The sequence below is a fragment of the Pelodiscus sinensis genome, chromosome 1 (genome assembly GCF_052426305.1).
Source record: "Pelodiscus sinensis isolate ZL-2025 chromosome 1, ASM5242630v1, whole genome shotgun sequence".
NCBI lineage: Eukaryota > Metazoa > Chordata > Testudines > Trionychidae > Pelodiscus > Pelodiscus sinensis.
Genome location: NC_143052.1, coordinates 236,561,836 through 236,586,374, shown reverse-complemented (window position 1 = coordinate 236,586,374; position 24,539 = coordinate 236,561,836). Strand labels below are relative to the sequence as shown.

The window sequence follows — 24,539 nt, the reverse complement described above, 5'->3', positions numbered from 1 at the left end:
CTATGACGTATCACTTTGAACAATAGTCTATTGCAGTTACAGCTGCCTAGAGAACAGAATTTCCAGCCGAGGAGGAAATTATCAAGTTTTCAGGGGAAAAAATAGTCCTGGTTCTTGACAAAAAGGAAAAACCTTGAAATGTTTCACAGGACAAAAATTCTAAAATATTCTGTTGTGAAAGAACTGAAACAGAAATTTTTGGCCTTCTGGCTGCCTACCTGAAATGCTCTTGCCAATTTCATTTTTTCCTATCAGAGTTATCCTTAGGCATACACAGAATACACAGCTGCTTAGAGTACCTGAACATTTGGGGCACTGCTGGGTTTTAATACCCCTCAGCCCCACCACCTCTTCCTATCCCTGTTCTGTGGCTGCTGCAGCCTGGCCAGTCTCTCTCTGGAGGGAATCTATTTAACTCAAAAGTGAAAAAGCCTCCCACCCTGCCAGACTTATTAGCATAACAATGAAACTGTTAAAGAGCCATTAAGATGGTAATGAAGACATTTAACAGTACTGACTTTACTGATAAAAACAGCTGTGCGTTATTGTACTACTTACTCAGAACATAATACACTTTAAAAAACAACAAATAGTCTGGTAGCACTTTAAAGACTAACAAAACATGTAGATACAAAAGGGAAAACTATGTACAGTAGCATTTTAAAGACTAACAAGATGGTTTTAATAGGTGATAAGCTTTTGTGGGCCAGACCCACTTCCTCAGATCATATTCTGGAAGAGAATTGGCATGACCATATATACCAAAGGAATACAATGAAAAAAGTGAACACATCATTAAACTGATAAATCAGATTTAGTACAGAAGGTGGGGTGAGGGAGAGGGAAAGGAAGGGGGGGGGAATAGCTACTTATGAGTCAATGGATGGCTAATCAGGGGTGATAAATGGGGAGCCCCCATTTTCCCATGGGCATTTTTTTTTATTTTCCTCCAGGATGATTTTCTGACAGAAAAGTCCCCAAAAGTTCCAATTGTAGACCTCTTCTTTTTTATGAAGCAGTATTTTTCCTTGGATGAAGATGTCAAAGGAATCACAGCTGGCACCCTGCAGCTTTTCCAAGAGAAATTAATTGGAGCTCTGTGAAATTCCACTAATACATAGCACCATGAAACCCAATAAAATGTAAGGAAGGGACATTCAAAGTAATGAAACGGATTGTGGTGATGAGATTAAGAAAGGGAGAAAATCTATGGCAAGACAGTCATCTAATCCTGACGTATTCTCCAGTGGAGTTTCAGCAGCAATTTGTTACATTATGCTCTGAAAATTCCAGTTTTTATTTTTCCATCATATTGACATGTCCATTCCCTTCCATTATAACTCCTGGGCTATGAATTTTGTATTTTATGCTGTCCCAAGCACTTCATCAGTGTTTAACCAAAAATGCATAAAATTATAATTCACAAGAAAATCTTACACAGAATCAGGGAAAATTCATGAAATGGTGGTGGGATGTAAATTCATTTTTTTACCAACCAATAAAAATATTTTAATTTTTTGAAATATTTCCACAAACATGAAACAATTTCTTACCTGACAGATTAAACTCTCTAACCTCTGCTCCTTTGATAAACAATAGTAGAATCCAGCAAAGAATAAACATTTTTTTCCTTTCCAATTTTGATTCACTCTGGAAACATATGTTCTTAGTTGGCCTGTGAAGTACTGTGGAACAGATGATCAGAAATGCCTCCTGTCAACATGATCTTTGCTGTAAAGGAGGAAAATTGCTTTATTTTGAATGAAAGTCCACTCTACACGGGAGTGGGAAGTGGTATTTCACACAGTGCATAACATTGCAGCATAAAATTGGTAGACATCATTTCCCACTAAGAGATCATGTCTTTTTGAAAATTGGTATGTACCATATTTTTACAAAAGAACATAAGAACAGCCATACTGTGTCAGACCAAAGGTCCATCTAGCCCAGTATCCAGTCTTCCAAAAGTGGCCATGCCAGGTGCCCCAGAAGGAGTGAACAGAACAGGGATGCTTCAAACAATCCCTCTCCCATCACCTATTCCCAGCCTCTGACAGAGACTAGGGACACCATTCCTACACACCCTTGCTAATGGCCATTGATGGACCTAATCTCTATGAATTTATCTAGTTCTTTTTCAAACTCTGTTAAAGTTCGGGTCTTCACAACTTCCTCCGGCAAAGAGTTCCACAGGCGGACCATGAGCTGCAAAAAGAAAAACTTCCTTTTGTTTGTTTTAAACCTGCTACCTCTTAATTTCATTTGGTGACCTCTAGTTCTTATGTTATGGGAACAAGTAAATAACTTTTCCTTATTTACTTTTTCTACATCAGTCATGAGCTTATAGACCTCTATCATATCCCCCCTTAGTCTCCTCTTTTCTAAGCTGAGAAGTCCCGGTCTTTTTCATCTCTCATCATATGGGAAGAGATCATTTTTTACCCATTGACAATGTATCTTTTTTGAGATGAGGAGACCATAGCTGTACGTAGTATTCAAGATGTGGGTGTACCATGGTTTTATACAGAGGCAATAAGATTTTCTCTGTCTTATTCTCTATCCCTTTTTAATGATTCTGTTTGCTTTTTTGACTGCCGCTGCACATTGAGTGGATGTTTTCAGAGAACTATCCACAACTCCAAGATCTCTCGAGTGGTTATAGCTAACCTCATCATAGCTGTAGTTATAATTCCACTAGGCAAGCCAGTTCAGTCTGACATCCAAGACAATCATGGTGGCTATGTCTAGACTAGCATGATTTTCCGAAAATGCTTTTATCGGAAAAGTTTTCTATTAAAAGCATTTTCGGAAAAGAGCGTCTAGATTGGCACGGACGCTTTTCCGCAAAAGCACATTTTGTGGAAAAGCGTCCATGGCCAATCTAGACGCACTTTTGTGCAAAAAAGCCCCAATTGCCATTTTCACAATCGGGGCTTTTTTGCGCAAAACAAATCTCAGCTGTCTACACTGGCCCTTTTGCGCAAAAGTTTTGCACAAAAGGGACTTTTGCCCCAACGGGAGCAGCATAGTATTTCCGCAAAAAGCACTGATTTCTTACAGTAGGAAGTCCATGCTTTTGTGGAAATTCAAGCAGCCAGTGTAGACAGCTGGCAAGCTTTTCCGGAAAAGTGGCTGATTTTCCAGAAAAATTGGCCAGTCTAGACACAGCCTGTGTCTTTTTTAAAGTTCTTACTATATATGTTAGAAATGTTCATCTGTCTGTCCGGTGGTCTGTCTGTGATTCCATTTGTTGAAGAACTCCTCCTAAACAGCAGGAGCTAGGACCACCAAATTTGCTATGCACCTTCCTCTTATCATAACTTAAAGCAAGGTCAGGGTTTGGTTGTGCCAGGAAAATGGGATGTACCTGGAATTTTATTGTTTCTCATAAAAATGGAAAAGCAGGGGTCTGGTAGGAAGGACAATTATACTGCAGAATGACTACAAGGGCGCAAGAAAGGAGCAGAGATGGAGATTGAATCAGTTATGACCCCACTAGGCCTGCAGCAGGCAGAGGTGGAATAAGGGACCGCTATCTATTATATATGTCTGAGAGTTTGTCTGTCTGTCCCCCAGGTGGGGGACATGCACCCCTCCCCTGGCTATGCCTGCTGGAGTTGCAGCAGCCATGGACAGATGCTTCTCCCCTGGCCCCAAGTTGCTGTGGTAAGAAAAGTCTGGAGTTGTCCTCTCTCCCCAGGGCAGCCTGCGTACTAAACCCCTCATCCCCAGCCCCACCCTAGAGCAATGATTTAAATGAAAAAAACCAAAACTTATGTGAATTAAGGACCCAAGCAATGCCAGGCGAATCTTCTAGTTAGCAATAATAACAATGTTCTCAGTGGCTGCGTCTAGACTGGCATGATTTTCTGCAAAAGCAGCCGCTTTTGTGCAAAATCTTGCCGCCTGTCTACACTGGCCGCAAGTATTTGCGCAAGAACACTGACTTTGTAATGTACAAAATCAGTGGTTCTTGCACAAATATTTTGACGCTCCCGCTCAGGGATAAGCCTCTTGCGCAAGTATTCTTGCGCAAGAGGGCCAGCGTAGACAGCAACGTTAATTTCTTGCGCAAGAAAGCCCAATGGCTAAAATGGCCATCGGAGCTTTCTTGTGCAAGAGAGCTTCTACACTGGCACGGATGCTTTTGTGCAAAAGCAAATCTTTTGTGCAAAGGCACATGCCAGTATAGACGCTCTCTTGCGCAAATACTTTTAACGGAAAAACTTTTCCATTAAAAGTATTTGCGCAAAATCATGCCAGTATAGACGCAGCCAGTATGTGTACAGTGTCTACTTCTGCAGTGTCTAGGCATCATACAAGGCTTGAACTGAACTATTCAGCCTCACAATAAGATTGTGTATGTTAGCTACACTTGAATTGTGAGTACTTTGGCTACCTATTCTTTTTGATCTATCATCAGTCCATCAAGTGACTCTGCACTCGCAAATTCATGTAACAGGCACTGACTCATGCTGTAGAAAAAAGTCCTGGTTGAGTTTTTTGGTCTGTGGGCACACTATGCAAATCAGGTCCCATTCACACAAGCAATGAGACACACTTCCTTCCCCCAGTTTATTTTGACATCAGCAGCATTAATGAACACACTCCCATTTTGCAGCCTACAGGGAAATTATTCTACATAGACAGCTGCTCTGCCAGGAACTGACCAGGGCTTGCTGTTTGTCATTATACGTGTTAATTATAGTTCACATTTCCCACCTCTGTTTTGATATTAAATCGGTTCTTGCTCATCTTGCCCATTTCTCGTGGATTTTAAAATCAGCATGAAGCTGCAATTCCAAGGGTCTTGGGCTAGGCTGAATCAGGTGACTTCCTCTTAGTAGGCTCTGTTTTATGCTACATTAATTCTGAAGACAATCAGTGGCAGAAAGTGCAGCATAAAAGCATTTTGACAGAGGGTAGGTCAGAACTTCATTTAAAGACAACCCATAATGTATTTGTTATTTCTTAGAAACGGTAATTTTTTTCTGTATTTTGTGTAAAATCATCCTGGGACATTCTTTTGATGTGTATCTTCACTGTCACAAATGCACCCACACTAAATTTCCAGTCACCAGATGAGACTGTTTTCCTCCTCCAGGTTCCTCCCGACAGCCAACATTCAGCACCCTTCTTTTGGGGAGGGAAAGTCTCTCTCCCTTTGACCTTCTGAGGAGGCAGCAAGGGAGAAATCATGCACTTTCTAACACTTTTGCCCAAAGCCAGATTTAGCATTTTTGGGGTGCACCTGGGAGATAGTCTATCAAAGCCATCACACTACAAAGAAAGCAGGTTAATTTTCATTGCAGTATTACCACGTGACAGGAGGCTGGCTTGAGGAAGGGTCAGCAAGATGATTCTTCGAGATACACCCCAAAGTTGATTGATTACTCTGTGCATCAGGAAGAGACTGGGAAGTCTGCCACTGAAATAAAGCCCAGCCAGGTTTTTTCCCTTCCACTACTACCTATTGGTTTGCATCAATTTCTAATTCTAGGCTCTCATCACAAGTGGAAGGGGCAATGATGGGCAACCTAGGCTGCGTGGCAGTGTGCACGGTCTCATAGTGAGGACCTGAATGCAGGGGAGAAAGCAATCTCTTTTTTAATCAATCCAGCTTTTTTTATGCAGAACCAGCATCCCCTGGATATGTACTGAATACTTGAAGGGGACAAATTTCCCTACTACAGTTAACTGGGAAGAAAACTAAGTTCCTTGCCCCACCAGCCAGGATACCGATTCCACTTGGGGAGAGCTGTTCAGATACAAAATAATTATTGAAATCTAATCTTCACTTCCTGTGGTAAAGTATTAAAGGCTAAAAGGCTATTGAACTATGTTACCCTACCCTATTTCAGATCCTCCAGGTTTCTTTCAGAATAGTAGCAAGCCTATGTACGCCACGTATTATTTTGTTTATATAGCAACTTTGATCGGAAGAAATTACAATCCAGTTCATGAGAGATTCTGGGTCAGGGTAGCCCTTGAAGGTCTAGTGCAGAGTAGCATGAGAATGACAGAATTTATTGTCTTGAGTCTGATCTCACCCATACACAAAATAGCTTCTAACATCAGTGTACTTCCACTGACTTCAACAGAGTCACTCCTGGAACATCAATGTAAAAGAGAACAGACTCTCAGGGGAGAAGGCTAGAAGGCAATTAATAGTAACAATCTAGAGATGAGAAAAGCCAGATACATCCACGAAAGAAGCAAAAACTAGACAATCTTGCGAAACAACAACTAAAATATGCATATTGCCATGGTTGCATAAGCACAGAAAGATAATACAGTATTTCAGTATGTATATACAATTAAAGTATACCATCCAACCATCCACCCAACCATCCAACCATCCAATAAAACAGGTAAAAAGCAGGGGAGAAGACAGTTTGAGAGTGTCAGTTAAAAACTTTACTTGAAAGAAGTAATATCTAAAAATCTTACCTGCATCTCCTACCATACTTGATAAGAGCTGTGGTTAGTTCTAGCTGTGAGTCTGTTTCCTTTACAGGAATTTCCTTTACCTCAAAGTCATCATCCCTTCCTTTCTCAGCTTAGTTGTAAAATGTTTATACTCAATTTCCGGCTAGTTTTCTCGTAAGATCAGCACAAAAATTGTGCAACCTTTATATGAAAGTCTAAGTGCAGAGGTGGGGAACCTTTTTTGATGCAAGGGCCGCTGACCTACAGAAAAATCAGTTGGGAGCTGCACAAAAGTGAAAAGCAAAACAAAAGAAACAGAAAGGCACTCCCTACCCTCCCCTCGTATACCAGAGCCCAGTGGGGCCCAGGCTAGCAGATTGTATGGGGTTCCCCTTGGCTCTGGGACAGAGCCAAAAATGAGGGGTTCAGAGTGTGGGAGGGAGCTTTTAGGAATTGGGCTTGAGGTATGGCATCTGAGCAGGAGGGAGGGTGTAGGAATGGGTTGGGGGTTAAGAACATAAAAACAGCCATACTGGATCAGACCAAAGGTCCATCTAGCCCAGTATCCTGTCTTCCAACAGTAGACAATGCCACAGGGCCAGCCTTAGGCCGATTCCCCCGATTCCTCTGAATGGGGCCCTGCACCCTGAACCCGGAAGTGTGCCGGCGCCATGGGCAGTGAGTTAATATTCAGAGCAGGGGGCCCTGCGCCAGCAATATTTGGAGCTGGGTCTCTCCCCTGGTTCTGTCTGGAGCGGTCCCTCAACCCTACCTTCTGGCCACCCTGCACGTCCTCCCACCCTGCCCCCAGAGCGTCCCCCTTGGCCCCAGCCCATCCCTGCCATGCGTGGCTCTCAGTGCGGCTCCCCCTCACCAGCACGTGCTGCTGCTGCTGCTGCTGCTGCTGCCGCCATGCACGGTGTTTGCAGGTGAGTGGGGAAGATGCTTGGGTGTGACATGCTGTCACGGCCTGGGATTTTAAAATGGCTGGGCACCACGTTGCGTCGCATGGCCTGGGGTTTGGAGTCCGGGGCCCAAGCACAGACTCTGGCCCCGCAAAGTAGAAGGCAGAAAAGAGAGGAGAGGGAAAACTAGGGGGAGTGGAAGGGGGTGGGAGAGGAAGGGGCTTGTGTGGAGGGGAGGGGATGGGAGGGAGAGGAAGGGGCTTGTGTGGAGGAGGAGGGGGAAGAAAGGGGAAGGCACCAAGAGACAGAGTGGAGGAGAGACAAATGGCAGGGGGCCAAGTGCAGACAATGAGGGAAAGGGCAGGAGGGGAGGTGTCAGTGGGAGGGGGGACAGGATGATGTTGGGAGAGGAGAGGAGAGGAGAGGAGAGGAGAGGAGAAGTGAGGAGAGGGGAAAGGCATTGGTGGCTAGAGGGAGGAGGGGGAGGTGCTGGGAGAAGGGTTGAAAGAAGGGGTGGGCATGAGAAAGATGGGGATGGAGGGCACAGAGGGGCAGGAGGGGAATGAGGCAGAGAGTGGTGAGGGGGCATCAAGGAAAAAGAGGGCAACGGGGACAGGGGCAGTAAGGGAAGGGGGAGACACCAGGAGAGTGCAGGGGTAAGGGAAGGTGCAGGTGCCAGGGGATTCTGGGGTGAAGCAGAAGGGCAGATACCTGCAGGGGAGAGACCAGCACCAGAGGAGAGAGGCAGAGCAGGTCTGTAGAGGGAGGTGTTAGAAGAGGGATAGCTCACATGATCAGAGTGGGGCCACTGGAGGAGTGGGCAGGGGGAGAGAAGGGCTGGTGGAGGGGGGCAGATCACAGGAGGGCTGAGGGCAGTGAGAAGGGCAGGAGTCAGGACAGCAGAGGAGGGAGAGGAATTGGGGGGCAGCAGGCACCAGGGGAGCTGATGGAGCAAGGGGAGGAGACATGGCAGCAGAGAGAAAATGTTAAGGTTTATAAAAATTTATTAAGAACTTGGGTGCCACAGTGACACATCCAAACAAGCCACATGAACTCAAAACAGGTGCACATCACAAAATCAATTCTGCTCATTGGAGGAAACTCTTAGCCTATATCTACACTGGCGGCTTCTTGTGCAAGAACATCTTGCGCAAGGGTTTTTGTGCAAGAAGTCTTGCGCAAGAACATGTCCACACTGCCATGTGTGAGCTGTGCTGTTGCGCAAGAGCGCCCATGGCAGTGTGGATGCTCTCTTGAACAAGGAAGCTCCAATGGCCATTTTAGCCATAGGGGTTTCTTGCACAAGAAATCCCTGCTGAGCATCCACACTACCCTCTTGTGCAAGAGAGCTTACACCTGTTAGAAAAGAGCGTAGCTCTTGCGTAGCTCTTACCATGCCATACTGTAAATTTCCTTGTACAAGAGCAGGCGGGCAGTGTGGCTGCTCTGTGGATTTTTGTGCAAGAATGGCTATATTTGCACAAGAAGCCACAAGTGTAGACATAGCCTTAGCTTAGAAGGAACACCTCCCCCAGCCTCTCTGCCCCCAAGTTAATGTCACACACATTGGGTTAATGCAATTGCAGGATAGTTGCATGAGGGGAGTTTGGTGGGTGCCAAACTAATCCCTGTTGGTAGGAGGATATTGGGAAAAGTCCTTTGAGAGGGGTGACATGACACCTTTTACTTCTGGTCATGTGTCCATCTTGACCCGAGCATGTTACCTCCAGAGGCCTGGTTAACGGGGGTTACGGAGCGTGGTTAATATGGGTCAGGGGGCATGGTTAATGGGGGCTTGGAGTGTGCTTAATGGGGCACCACCAACAATTATACAAATCTGCTGGCCCCTGAGGAGGAGTGCGTCGGCTGCCTGCGCCACAGGAGGTGTGAGTTTAGCGCAGGGTTTTCCTGTGCCACGGGAGGGTATGTGTGTGTGTTGGCGGGGGATTTTTTGTGCTTCTTTTTTTTTTTTTTTTTTGTTCAATCAAAAAAAACTCCTCGGGCTCCCTGTTGAAACTTGTGTGCTTTTTTTGTTTGTTTTTCCTCAACCAAAATTGCTGCGGGGCCCCGTGGAAATTGTTTGAATGGGGCCCTGCACTTCCTAAAGCCGGCCCTGAAAGCCAGATGCCCCAGAAGGAGTGAACAGAACAGGCAATCATCACATGATCCTTCTCCTGTCATCCATTTCCAGCCTATGACACACAGAGACTAGGGACACCATTCCTATCCATCCTGGCTAATAAGTACTGGTGGACCTAATCTCCATGAATGTATCTAGCGCTTTTTTGATTCCTGTTAAAGTCCTGGTCTTCACAACATCCTCTGGCAAGGAGTTCCACAGGCTGACTGAGCGCCACATGAAAAAAAACTTCCTTTTGTTTGTTTTAAACCTGTTACCTATTAATTTCGTTTAGTGAATCCTAGTTCTTATGTTATAGGAACAAGTAAATAATTTTTCCCTATTCACTTTTTCCACACCAGTCATGATTTTATAGATCTCTATCATATCCCCCCTTAGTATCCTCTTTTCTAAGCTAAAAAGTCCAAGTCTTTTTCATCTCTCTTCATATGGGATCCGTTCCAAACCCCTAATCATTTTTGTTGCCCTTTTCTGAACCTTTTCCTGTGCCGATACAGGTTGAGCCTCCCAAATCTGGGACTTTCTGGCTGGCAACATCCGTGGTCTGGCAGGGCCATGGATGTTGCTGGTCCAAAGAGCCTGGGAGGTGGGAACTGGAGCCATCTGAGAGAACCCCAGGGGCTGGGGAGCCAGGGCTGGGCCAGCAGCAGCTGAACCAGGGGCGCTTCCATCCCAGCTAGGAACCCGTGGCATCAGCTGGGCCAGGTGGCCAGGGAATCCCAGCCCTTGGTGGGAAACCCCCAGCTGCAGCGAGGATTCCAGAGGCATGCAGCCAGGCAGGGACCCCCCTCTCCTGGAAGTAGTAGGGACAGCAGTAGCTGGGCAGCCCCATCTGGGAATCCCGGGATACCCCTGATGGCAGCAGGGCCAGATTGGGCAGCCCAGAGGAAAGCCAGAACCCATATCCAGCCCCTGGGCCATATGTTCTCCAGCCCTGGTCTAGAGCCTATAATTTCTTTAAAATCTATTGTTAGCCACGTTTAAAAAACAAAACAAAACTTGTGGGCTATTTTGTTTCATTTCAAAGCAGGAAGAACAAAGAAAGTTTTCTGGTGAGGGAGGTTTGTCAAAATGCTGATGATAATTACACAGACCCTGCTTATAGAGTAGTAAGTCACTTAAATATTCAGAGATCAGCACCCACATATGATAATCATCAAACAGGTACCTTTTTATGTAATGCTCTCTTCATATTACTAGGTCTCATGTGACACTGGCAAATCATGTGTCAGTTCATGTCAAGGCTCCTATGCTTCAAGGAACATTGACAAATCTATCGCGTGAAACCAACTTGTCTCTCTAGTGTGGTAGTGCTGATAAAATAGGTGGTAAATTTATGAGAATGTATTTAGTGTTTGGAGTTTATGAAATGCTTGTGAGTTGCTGCCTGCATTAATCTCGTTTATAACACCTAGATCTCATGGTATAAAGTAGCAAGTATTTATTTTGTAATTTTACAAGGTTATGTTATTAAACTGGACACCTCTCCTTCCAGCGCAGGTAGGAGAGAAGCACTGTCAAGTGTGAAATACTAGTTTGCTATGGGCAGTGTCATCCCCTGCCCAAAAACAGAAGGCCCATAGACACTGGATGAACCATTATGGCACATCAGTGGTCAAGTGACCTGATTGATTGCTTCTTCCACACCCGCGAAGGGGGGGCATGCCAAACTCTCTTCCACACCCGCGAAGGGGGGGCATGCCAAACTCTCTTCCACACCCGCGAAGGGGGGGCATGCCAAACTCTCATCCCATCACAGTTTCAACTTCAAGGAAAGAGAATAAAAATCCCTGAGCAAAAGGAACCGTATCACTGCAGTGCTTGGCATTTGGAGTGGGCAATGTTTCTAAACCTCAGTGAAGGATCCCCAAGCTGCTTAGCTTAGGTTAGCCCATAGAGAGCTTGCAGATCACAGCAGCTTCTATTACTTTTGAAACCTAAGACTGACTCCTTTGTGTGTGCCTGTTTATCTGCTTTAGCCTTCTAAATAACTCTCATTTCTTTTTCCTAGTTAATACATCTTTAGTTTGTTACAGGATTGGCTGTCAGCATTTGTCTTTGATGCGAGAGCTAACGTGCAATTGATCTAGGGTAATGGGCCCTTTGAGCCTGGGGGGCAGAGGCACCAACTCCATGGGGGCTCCAGAATTCAAGCACCCCTAGAATAAAACGGGGGTTGCTCAGTACCCACAGCTGTTCAGCAGGGCCACCAATCAGCAGCCAATCTGCTGTTGGGCAGCTTATGGGAGGTGCTTGGTGGAGGGGACAGAGCAGGGGCAGAAACAGTTGGGGTACGGGCTAGGCAGGGCCTCAGGATGGCACTGGGGTGGAATACTCACAGGAAAAAAAAGCCAGCACCTGTGCTGGGAGTATTGTGAATATTGTGTTTTTCATGTAAGGAACCATCTAATCACAGAGGCAGGTTTGCCTGAGTGGCAAAATAACTTGGCATGCCCAAGAGCTGAATGCCCAAGATCCAGAAGCTTCAGGATCTCTACCAAGCATTTATAAATCTCAACTACCCACCCAGAGAAATAAAAAAGCAAATTGAAAGAGCCAGACGAATACCTAGAAACCATCTACTTCAAGACAGACCCAAGAAAACCAACAATAGAACACCACTTGTCATCACCTACAACCCCCAACTTAAACCTGTCCAACACATTATCAATAAACTACAGCCTATATTGGAACAGGATACCATACTCAAAGAGGCTCTGGGAGACAGACCCATAGTCTCCTATAGACAACCACCTAACCTCAAGATGATTCTTACCAACCACCACAGGACATACCACACTAATACCAACCCTGGTACCTTCCCTTGCAACAAACCCCGTTGCCAGCTTTGTCCACATATTCATTCTGCTGATACCATTATTGGACCTAACCAAGTGAGTTATAAGATCAAGAACACATATTCCTGCGCATCCAGAAATATAATCTATGCTATCATGTGCCGAAAGTGTCCGTCTGCTATGTACATTGGACAAACATCTCAGACACTTCGCCAAAGGATTAATGCCCACAAAACAGATATCAGACAAGATCACAAAGAGAAAACAGTTTCTTGCCACTTTAACCAGAAAGGACACACTCTAAATGACTTAGCCACCTGCATTCTGCTACAAAGACCTTTTACATCTGCACTTGAAAGGGAATCCTCTGAACTGTCATTCATGTTAAAATTCGACACTTGCCAACAAGGACTTAACAAGAATTTGAACTATCTCACCCATTACCAAGACAGTTTCCCCAATTATCACCTGTAATACCATTAACTCACAAACATCCCACTCTCCCTACCTTTAATATCATCAATTCACAGACACTTACCTTCCTTCCTCCCCCTCCCCCCCCCCCCCCCCCGCATCCCCCTTCTGTTCTGCAATGTGATTTGTCCTTTTCATATTTGTTCATTTTTTTAATTGTATCCTTTGGTATATATGGTTGTAACTACTTTCTTCCACTATTTGATCTGAGGAAGTGGGTCTGGCCCACGAAAGCTCATCATCTAATAAACCATCTTGTTAGTCTTTAAAGTGCTACATTGTCCTGCATTTTGCTTCAACTACCCCAGACTAACACGGCTACATTTCTATCACAAGAGTTGTCTGTGATGGTCCCGATAAAACAGGTGTAGTTCTTGAAATCTAAGTATAGAACTCACAACAAGTTTGGTGAGTTATTGCCTCATTGGCACCCATGTTTCGTGAACCACTCCAGACAGCATGACACTCATGCCTCAGTTTAGCAATTACATGTCATATTTCTTGTTTCATATTCTATTTGCCATAAACCCCGGACTACCACATCCTGCTTCAGCCTTTTCTTTCTCTCCCAGACAGGCACAGTGACAGCACATAGACCTGACCCTGACCCCCCCTTCATACAATTTCAGCTTCAGGGTGGCTCCATGGGGGTCCAGAGGTCCAGCCATGTGAACACGTCTATCAGAAGCATTAGGCTTCATCCTTCTCTTTGCATATGCAGCTCCCACTTACTCCCACGATGGCATCGATTGTTGGATGCACATTTTCCCCTCGTGAGGAGTACGATATGGGTGTTTTGTTCCAATAGGTGTTTGGGGTTACTAAAGTCAGATCAATATTGCCATAGATTTACATGCACACATTCCAGTGGCCACAGTAGGGCTCAAATCTGCAAGATGCAGATCACAGAGAAATACTGCGTGTCTTCAACTTTCATTGCAGCCTATGGAAGCTAAAAAGTGCCCAGCACTTCTCAGGAGGTCTGCTGCACCTTGCGGAACTGAACCTTTACACAGATGGCATAATTGTTTCATTATTTTACTTTTTCTTTTAATTCTTAGTGCTCATCTACAATATGCCTGACACCCGTGAAAAGGCTTACGGTGTAGACAAGAGGAGGCTGTTTGCTGCCTCTTAGTTTCATTCATTTCAAAAATTAAACCTTTAAAAGTAGAGCTTTCTAACTGTTCCAGACAATTCCCTGTGAGCATTTTACAAGTACCTTATTGATCTTTACCGAGTCCCAAAGCCTGTAAAAGTGATCTCTCTAGAAATTTTCAAAAAACATATCATTGATGACTTGCAACTGCAAATGCTCAAAGCCCAACAGGTGAAAATCAGTCCTTTCAACACAAGGACAGTCCCTATATATCAACAGCAGCTGATTATTACTTTTTATATTAAAGGAAAGGATAGGTGCCCCAACAAGGTTAAGCCCCACACACATAGTAAGTAGAGACAGTCCCTATCCCAATGTGCTTGCAGTCTAAAAAGACATGATAGAGATAGGTTGGGGCATAGGAAGCAATAGTTATTCTCATTTAACAACTAGACAGAAGAATGGAAAGACCAGCTGACTAGCCCCAACTCACAACAAAGCTCTGAACAGGAACTGAAGCCAGATATTATTAGTATGAAATCAGCACCTTATCCACAAGATCATTCTTCTTCTCTAGCACTTGGTTCTAAATCTGGGTCCTTTCATTCCTTTATTTTATGGTCATTCATACTTCTCAGAAATTTAAACATTGAAACGTTTCTGTGATGATCATTAAACCTTCCTCTTTGCTGTCACACATATCAGATCAACACACGACATCTAAACCTATAGACATGTCTGACTCCTTCCTGGAGGCATGAATTTGAGAGGAACATCACAAGGACAAGAGCAGTCAAGCTATGCCTCCTCTTGTCTACACCTATCCCATGTGGTGAATAGTTGTCTCCCTTAAATATATTATTTGGAGATTATTACCCTTCATGTTTAAATGTGTGTAATAAGTATTTGTTAAATTAAAAGGCACGGGAAGGAACAGCCAAAAACTCAAACCCTGACCCCTTTGAATATCAGAGATGAAGGTCACATTTGAGGTATAAGAGATCCCATAGGTTTGAGTTTAGAACAGATCTAAGACTGGAAAGGGACTATTTTTTTCTGATACCAAATCAGGTGCCACGGAAGTCTTGGAAGAACAGGTTTCAAATCAAAGCTGCTGATCTAATGAGATTTCCACCATTTTATCTCAAAATCTAATCAGTTTTCAGTACTGTCACATCCAAACCTGAGTCTTAGCCTCCATCTATGATTTAAAAGTAATCTGCATACTAAAAATCTGGTCTCCACCCTGCTCTTCTTTAGAGATGCAGCTAATCTGATCCGATCCTGTAAAGCAAGTATGCTTGAGGTGGCAGGGGTAAGGCATGTTCTGGGAGTCATCTTCTCCTCCCACCCCTTGTCCACCACATCTTACCTTTTGTGCAATGGCCAACAGTAATTATAGTTCCTCTGCTCAGGAGAACACAAGGTTTGTTTTGTGTGTGAAAAACAGGGGGAAAGATAGGCACCCTGTCTATCCCAAGCTGACAGAGCTAGGAGGGGAGAAATAGTGAAAACATCAACAGATAGCATAGGACACACACTCACCAGACAATGCCTGGAATCCTGAGGGTGGGGGTATTATACCTCCATAGGTTAATGATGCCCCATTGGTGTGGAGTATCTGCACATTACCCCCATCCTAGGCTGTGGTTGACAACCCACACTCACACAGAGCAGGCAAAAAATTTCCAACCCGTAATCAGTTTCCTGGCATGAGTCAGAGCCGCTAGCATTGCTCGAGCAGTAGTTGCCAGAACTTGAGGAGGTTGAAAGGAAAAGTCACACCTACCAGACTGTGAAGTCAGGGAGGTTACATGCACATAATAGAGTATAATTCAGCCTAGTGACCTGAATGCCCCTGTTGCTACTCTGTATGATAAAAGACAATTTATTCAGTACAGATGGTTATAATTTCCTGCAGCAAAGTACAATCTGCCCCAGTGGTAGGGAATTTCCCAATCATCTTTGCACCATGCATCTTACACAGTGAGACATTAATGCCATATTAATACCTAGATAGAGCAACGTACAGATAAAAAGTATGTGGGTGGGGACAGAGCTAAGCTAGTGTTTAAGAGATATGTCAGAGATCGGTTTTCTTAAAACAAAATATATTTTTACAACTTTCAACTTTGTCACTTAGAAGTAATTTTTGAAAAAGCTAGCAGAAGCAACTCGTTTGGCATTAATATTGATCTATATTTTGCTTTGGATGGCAGAGTATATGTGCTAACAACAGATCTAAATTCATCCACTCGATTGTTAAAATCCAAGTTGCAGCTCTAGAGCAGCAAATGCTGTCTTGTGCCAGCCTCCCAAACCATGGCAGTCCCTTGATACAGTTAACATACAGCAAAATCTTGCAATATACAAGAGGAATAAAGGATCTTTCAGAAAAGGGTTTATTTTCTGAAAGATCCCCGTCTAGACTGGCGCTTTTTTCCAGCAAAGCTCCGAGCCGGAAAAAAGCGGCAGCCATGTTTATGCAAATGAAGTGGTGGGGATTTACATCCCCGCTTCATTTGCGATTGCGATGTGTCTAATTTGCATCCCTTTTATGGAAAAGGAATGCAGTCTAGACACAGCCCTTCAGTCCATGGCCTTTAATTCAGGATTTGAAGGGTTTGGTGACAGGGAGAGAGCAACACTGATAGCATTAGAGGTATATCAGTATCAACTGCACGTGCTGTTTTCTATGGCTGTGTCTAGACTGGCCAGTTTTTCTGGAAAATCAGCCGCTTTTCCGGAAAAACTTGCCAGCTGTCTACACTGGCAGCTTGAATTTCCGCAAAAGCACTGACTTCCTACTGTAAGAAGTCAGTGCTTCTTGCGGAAATACTATTCTGCTCTCGTTCAGGCAAAAGTCCCTTTTGCTCAAAGCTTTTGCACAAAAGGGTCAGTGTAGACAGCTCAGATTTGTTTTCCGCAAAAAAGCCCCGATCGGTAAAATGGCGATCGGGGTTTTTTTTGCGGAAAAGCGTCCGTGCCAATCTAGATGCTCTGTTCCGAAAATGCTTTTAACGGAAAACTTTTCCATTAAAAGCATTTCCGGAAAATCTTGCCAATCCAGACGCAGCCTATATGTTCAAACATTCTGTTATGTCCACTTTATGTACACCTGTGTTTACAAGGCAAACTACAACTGTTTAAAGACAAATTCAATACCTCGTTCATATTGGAAATATCATTCATTTGATCCCATCCCTCATTTATTAAATACAGTACTTTTTCACTAGTCTTCCCCCTTGATACCTTTGTATCATAGGAGGGATGGACTGTGATGGTACACTTTTACAAACAGGAAAAATAATTCCTGGAATTCCTGCTGAGATACAGGAACTAGTCATCCTCCTCTAAACTGTGCTGCATGCATCCAACAATCCAGAGTTTCATTAACAGGTATTAATGAAGTAACATTTCTAGTAATAAACTACTGTTGAACAATTTCTCCTATGTTGGGCATAAGCAAGGTTTTTTTCAGGTCATCTGTGAGGTGTATCTTGCTTGCTATTTTATGTTGGACTTTTGCAGTATATATAATAGAAATACAGTTGAGAATTCAATTTCATTTGTGCTTGATTTTTTTCCATTGTTCCCTGGTGTACTGGATTATATCCCAAGGGCTAAATTAACCTATTGTAATTCTATGTAGTCAGTATAGCTACAGCTGGAATAAATTTTGCACCACACATTTGTTTTGGGGAGCATTTTTTAAAATACGAACCTTCCTTTCAGATTACAGTACCAAAGAGGTAATCGTGACTCTCAGAACCTGCATGAATTTCTGAGGACCTATTTATTTTTCCTCAGTTTGGTGTGGGAATAGCCAATAGGAATATCTGACTAGAGCTGTCTGGAAAGTGGAAATCCCTTCGTATAAAAAAAATGTCATGTCTTTTAAAATATTACATTCTAATTTGTAACAAAATGTCACAAATGAGAAGAAGAAGAGAGATTTTTTTTGGCTTGCCAACTGCCTGCCTCGAAGCATCTTGTCAATTTTATTCTCTCCCCGCAGGCTCTTCTGTAGCCAGGAACGGAATTGTGTCTGTTAGAGGAAAAAAAAAAACAAGCGACCCAGGAGCAGATGGGGTGAACGGAAGTGCTTTATTGCATACACACGTTTACCTCAGACATTCAACACAATGTCCGAGTAGCAACAAATTGGCAACAATTACAACCTTTAATCTGTTTTAGTATGCTAATTCACACGTCTATCACTACTTTCCCTAAAACCTTATTTAGTAATCTTAACTCCTACACAATGAATATTAATAAGTAGGTGATGAATACAATTATACCCACCCCTGTATGTTGTTTACTGGTTTTTAATTGAATCAGCATTACATATTGTCTTAATCAGCAGTTTATAGGGTGGGGAAAGCACTTCAACCCTGAAAATGTCTTTTACAGACATGTGCAAAGACAAAACAAGACACTGTTCAGTGCAACCGTCTTCCAGGGCTGCCAGGACAAAGGGGAAAAACATGTTTAAAGGTCAATGCAATGCCTATTCTGGCTAGACCCCACCCTCTGATGTATAGTTTTCCCAGACCCCTACTAATTTTTACATATCCCAACAATGTTGATTGCAAATTCCCCATGGGTTCTACATCTGACATAAAGTGGGCAAGAACATTTTACTAAGTGGCAAGATTTAGGAACATCAGGTTGAACAAAGTCAAGTAAATTAATAAATAATTCAAATGAGCTTCAAGTCTTGCATGGTTAAAAAGAAATTATCAGGTGCATATCTGAAAGCCATGTTCAAAAACATAATCACAAAAATCCTGACAAAGTGCAACTGCACAGCTATGTACTTGAATCTTGTAAATACTGGATAAGCCTAGAAGATCGGCTATTCTAGAAGCCAAAATAGAGGTCTAGATTCACCACTGTCTTTTGCCTTATGTGACCATTTACATCTGTGAAAATCTGTATAAAATACTGCCAATCTGACCTAGTTTAAAGAAATATTCTCCGTACCAAGGCACAGGAGTACCAAGATTGGTAACCTAGATATTGGAATTATTTTAATAAAGAGTGGGGAAAATATTTCAGACCCCCCTCAACTCCACTGTCTCATCTGGAAGCAGCTCAGATACAAGTCGTACCTATTGGCATATCTGGAGAAAGTGGTATTCCTAATTGCATTCATTTTAACAGCTGTTCAGAGTACTCTGAGCTGAATATCACTCAGCAAGAGAGTATTGCTTTGCCATGATGCCTCCTAAAAACTACCATCTGGCAGTGGTCAGTAGAGCCCTGTGCCGATACAAAATTTGTATATGCATCTGTATCCACAAAAATGAGCTGTGAATATCTATATTGACATCTACAGATGTGGATATCCATGGATATAAATCATATATCCACACATTTGCAGGGTTCTACATACAAAATTCGTACTCACATCCATATCTGCAAAAAATGAACTGTATCCGTATCCTCATATGCAGATACTCACAGATATAAAACTGATATCCACAGGTTTGTAGGGCTCTACCAGTCTGGGCAGTGACCACCAGTAACTAGTCAGACTACGATTAGAATTAATATATACAAATATACCAGCTTTCTGCTTTTATCGTGTCCTCCTGTCCTCTTCTTTCAACCCATTAATTCCCTCCCCTGATTTGTCACTTTATTCACCTGTATTATATTATCTAAATCCTAGATATTGAACTAATTACTGCAGAAACAGTCTTTGTGTTATTTGTTTGTATAGTGCCTCGTACAATATGGCTCTGATCCCTGACTGGAATCCTTACATGCTAGCTCAACAGAAAGCATAAATAATAACTCATATTTGTAAATAATAATACTTTGAAAATATAGAATATTCAGAGGCCTTAAATGGCTGCACAAATGTGTGTATGTAGAAAGTCTTTCTATGAGAAATGAAGAAACTGAAACAGAAAGGTTTTTGATGTGCCCCATGTCACACAATGAATCCAAGGCACAGTGAACTAAGAATTCTTAGGGTAGTTCCCCAGTTTGTGTAAACTGTCATAGCCCCAAGGAGTGAGGGGCAGGGATAACCTAGCTCTCTGGACTATGACAATGTGTACAAGCTGAGGATTTGCTTTCTTATCTCAAGTCCCCACCAGTGCTCTAGTCACTAGACCATGTCGCCTCCCTAAAACATGCACACTTAGTATCTTTCATGTAAGTAACATCATGAGCTCATTTCTGCAGCATGTTTCTTTTTCAGTTTTTGGCTATAAGAATGTTTTAGACTCCCAATACACAGATGTTGCTTGAGTTCCTTCTTCTGAAGTAGGGCTCACAGAATCATTGTGACTTCTCATGTTTGATGTGGAAGCTTTCGCTGGCATTAGGTACCGTAGATTCTTCCAAAATCTGGAATTCAAAGGAAGAGACTTATCCTCTTTCCACTTTACAACTCTCCTGGATGGTAGAAGCTCCAGTGATTTTGGCAGGAAATTATAATCACTTATAAGCATGTATTCAATTAATATTATTTTAATTTTCCTTTCAACTAGTGCCTTATGCAGTCCAGTCTCAAGTTCATACATGACTCTGTCTGAAATGTAGTTCCGGCTCAGTATAATGATTAATCTTCTGCTTTTGTCAATAAATGAATGGACATCATCAACAACAGCTGTAAATTAAAGATACAGACTTTAAGAAAATCAGTGAAATGTATAGACATTAACTCAAGACATCTTTTAGTCAATTTTGACACATTTCAAAGTGACTAAATTACGGTGTGTTTTGTTTCTTCCTAGTCTATCCCACTACTGAGTAACGTGAAAAAAAGGAAAAGATTTAAAAAAAAATCTCAGATATTAAATTGTGAGCAGTTTATGCAAAATGGCAATGCAATCCTAATTTGCCTATAGCCAGCATACATTAATTTCTCGTTGGAAAGCAACTACAAACCAACATATCAGCTCTGTCTGTTCCTTTTTTAAACAGATGAAGGTCCACCCTGAGAATCAGAGTACTTCCACAGTAAGTCATCAGCCATGCACCGTTAATCACCCCCATAACATTCAGTAATCTTTTAACCCTCATTTTACTACTTTTTGGTACCACCAGACACTCACACCTTCAATAGTATCAGTACCACAGATAACCAAGTGTGGGTAATATTAGCACTCTCTCTAACAGTATGTGTTACTGTGGAACAGGGCTGGCTCGAGCTATTCCTGTGCCCCGGGCAGCGGGCGTACAGCGCACATGCGGCCCCGCCCCCCCCAGCGCACTACACATCTTACAGCTGCCATCACATGCCATCCATAGTTTGGCGCCCTGGGCAGCTGTCCGGCTAGCCCCCCTCTTAATACAGCCCTGCTGTGGAATGACATCTAGCAAACCATTAGGAAAAACCATAGGAACCATAGGAAAAACTTAAACAACAACAATAGACTAGTAGCACCTATTGTTGTTCTTTAAGTTTTTCCTGTTACAGACTAACTCGGCTGCCTCTCTGAAGCATTATTTTGCAGGTTTTCAAAACCTGATATTTTTTAAAAACAGGGACTGCAGAAATATTTATTTAAAAATAGTGAATGAAATTAAATCGGGAATCCCTATATCCTGCAAATGACCTGTAACAATATACTCATGCACAGCCAAAACTTTACAGAAACATTTTTCCCCTATAAGACCTCAGAGCAACATGAAATCACACTGTGCTGTCTGAGATTTGAAACCTTTGTAAAGGGTCATCTATTTATAAAATCTTGCAATATTCAAAATGTCATGTTATCACATTTATCTTATTAAGGTATTTCTGGTGCACTCATCATATAGGTGTCCACTATAACTCAGTCAATTTTAATAAAAGCTTCTACATACTAAAAATTACAAAGATAATTAATATTGTGTGCTATAGAAAAATGTTTTTTATAGCACAGATACAGCAAAAATAGTTGCATTATAAAGCCAAGCTTAATTTTCAAATCATTAGCTCTCTCAGGTTTCTGAGAAGCATTAAGCAGAAAGCTTTCCCGAAATGAAGAAAGACATACGCAGTATTTTCACACCCATTCTGTGGTAACACCTAAGGTAGCTTGTTTTCAAATGCTGAAGATTAATTCAGAAGATTAACTAGATAAAGGACAATATTCTACCCTGCACCGATTATTCTTGGTTAGGGGGCAGGACAACATATTTTTGCTGACAGAATTTTATGGTCTTTGTTCCATCAAGGTTCAAAATCTGCTCCAACTCCATACGCTGCTGGAAAGAGAAAAGGTACTGGCCTCCTAACATTAGTGTGTCTAATGCAATCTGCGCACATCTTGATGACCGTCATGCCAGGCCCTCAAGCAACCTAGGCAGGGAGTAGGGGTATTTATGAAGCTTAAAGAAGCACTGAGGCACAATCTTTATGTCTGACAGCAGACAAGAATATGGCAGAGAGAGCTGCTGTAACCATGCGCAACCCTCTTTATTCTTGTCTGAGAACTATGGATGCCCAAGACTGCCCTTCAGATTCTAGGAAGGGAAAGAGAATGTCACTGAGCTAATCCCCACCTTTATACACTTTATACACTGTGGCTAAGATGCACCTAGTGGATGACTCAGACTGTTCAAATCAATGGGAGTCTTTCCATTAATTTCAACGGCCATTGGCTCAAGCTCTTCTTTTGGTTACCTCTGCACACTGAAATGAAGGACAGAATAAGTCTACACTTTCTGAACAGCTTCTGATGTTGCTTGTATGTCAGTTAATGTGTACACTGTCATTCGTACTCCAAAATAGAATCATGTTTAAAAAGCAAAAATGTCACATTTATAGAGATCATTCTAATTACAAATTACATTTTGTGAAAGTTTGGTACCAGTTCAGTATCAATGGCATTCTATTTGCTTACCTCCTCCAAGAGATACATCCCGCTCAAATATACATAATTTGTATCCAAACTGTTGTTCTAGTGTCCTGGGCAATATCTCCAGAGCAAATTTTCTTTCTTCTACATTGGTAGGTATGGAGTCTTTCAGGTAAGACACAAAAGCATCATATTCTTTACCATCTGGAAAAAAAAGTCAATTTGTCTCATCCTTCTGTTCTGTCACCTTTCACACAAAATATCCAGGACCAGTTTCAATCTGACACACAGATCTAGCCACTTTTTCCCCCACAAATACTTTAAAAACTGTGTCCCTTTTTTATTGAAAATTATTGTAATGTGCTGTTTTATGCCCGGCACTAATCATACCTAATTAAATTGCACTTATGGATAGAAACTTGCATCGTTAAATGTGGTTTTACTCTGAAAAGTGAGTCTGTAAAATTGATATTGTGGGATTCCAGGTTTCTTTCAGTTTCTCTCCAACATTAAAGACTATGAACTACTTTGAGATTTACTGATGTATGTTGCAATTTTTTTCTATGCATTATTAGGAGATTACCAAGCAATGCAATCTAGCAATGTAGATTGACAAGGGTTAAAGAAATCTGAGGCATCTAAATACCATGAGGGCTGTATTACCACAACCTTCCGAGAAACTAAACCACAAAGGGAAGATCAGACACAGTACAAGTAGACCAACTGTCAATATCAAGTGGTGAGCTCTTGTGCATGGGCCACACTAATGCTTCTTTGTGTTAACCTGCCTTCCTTAAGGTTGACATTGACAATCCCCATTGACATTGGAGCAACATCTTTCCAGTGATCTCTGGAAAGAACAAGGATTTAGCAAGGTGAATGTAAAAAGAATTTGACAGCTGCAGGATACACTCCTTCTCAGAATGAAAAAAAATCAGGACACATTACAGGATGATGCATGCTAAAACAATATGCAATGCTATCTGACAGCTTTGCTATTTTCTCCTACTCCAAGGCTATGTCTAGACTGCAGGCTTCTTTCGAAAGATCGCGTCTAGACTGCAGGCGGATCTTTCGAAAGAGAAATCCGCTTTTTCGAAAGAGAGCACCCAGCGAGTCTGGATGCTCTCTTTCGAAGACGGCCTCTTTACATTGAAGAACGCCTTCTTTCGAAAGAGGAGCTTTCGAAAGAAGGCGTTCTTCCTCGTGAAACGAGGTTTACCGCCATCGAAAGAAAAGCCGCGTTCTTTCGAAATTATTTCGAAAGAACGCGGCTTGAGTCTGGACGCAGGGGAAGTTCTTTCGAAAAAAGGCTACTTTTTTCGAAAGAACCCCTGAGTCTGGACACGGCCCTAGTCACGTCTGTATTTTCAATGCTGTTTCTGCCAGCCACACACTTCTTATTCATTTATTTTATTTTCCTCTCCTCAGCCAAGTCTTGCCTTGCTTACCCCTCTCCATCCATCCCTGTGCAATATCCTCCTCTCCTGGATTTTTTGTTTCCATCTCACTATTTTATAGGACCTACCGGAAGTCAGAGTATACTATTTTATTAATAGTTTTATATCACTACATGAACTTGTACCAATGGCAGCATTTGCCAAGTCCTACCTCCTACAGTATCATCTTTTCCAGTGATGTCTCTGTAAAATAAAACTAAGTCAACTCTGAATATTACAGAAAGAACTGCCAGGAGCACAGCAACAAGTGACGAGAATATAGTCACGATTATTCCAGTAGTAAATACGTGTGGAGGGAGATCTAGAGGGTTCCCTGTAAAACAAAAGCCCAAACAATTAGAACTTTGTGACATGGCTGGCTCATGATATGCATTTTTTTTCCTCTCTCGCTCGCTCTCTCTATATAAGTTTTTCCTTTGGGATGAGAGTG

The 24,539-nt window shown here is 42.5% G+C and overlaps 2 protein-coding genes across 9 annotated transcripts in view; both read right to left on the bottom strand.

Annotated features, from left to right (window-relative positions):
• Nucleotides 1–6,570, bottom strand: part of IL18RAP (interleukin 18 receptor accessory protein) — a 44,853-nt gene extending 38,283 nt beyond the window's left edge. The window contains exons 1-2 of one of the 2 annotated variants that reach the window (XM_075917392.2): nucleotides 6,451–6,570; nucleotides 1,554–1,731 (exon numbers count right to left, since the gene is read on the bottom strand). In XM_075917392.2, the coding sequence (XP_075773507.2) occupies nucleotides 1,554–1,623 (70 nt within the window). In that variant the 5' untranslated portion in view covers nucleotides 1,624–1,731; nucleotides 6,451–6,570. Of the gene's footprint in view, nucleotides 1–1,553; nucleotides 2,860–6,450 lie in introns of those variants that run through there. The other variant, XM_089775388.1, reaches the window with a different exon arrangement.
• Nucleotides 6,571–17,890: 11,320 nt separating this feature from the next.
• Nucleotides 17,891–24,539, bottom strand: part of IL18R1 (interleukin 18 receptor 1) — a 49,420-nt gene continuing 42,771 nt past the window's right edge. For 4 of the 7 annotated variants that reach the window (XM_075917377.2, XM_089775389.1, XM_075917387.2 and 1 more), the window contains 3 exons: nucleotides 24,261–24,422; nucleotides 22,695–22,853; nucleotides 17,892–20,470 (listed from right to left, as the gene is read on the bottom strand). In XM_075917377.2, coding sequence (XP_075773492.1) covers nucleotides 20,067–20,470; nucleotides 22,695–22,853; nucleotides 24,261–24,422 — 725 coding nt within the window. In that variant the 3' untranslated portion in view covers nucleotides 17,892–20,066. Of the gene's footprint in view, nucleotides 20,471–22,694; nucleotides 22,854–24,260; nucleotides 24,423–24,539 lie in introns of all 7 variants that reach the window. The other 3 variants (XM_075917388.2, XM_075917391.2, XM_075917389.2) reach the window with 1 other exon arrangement.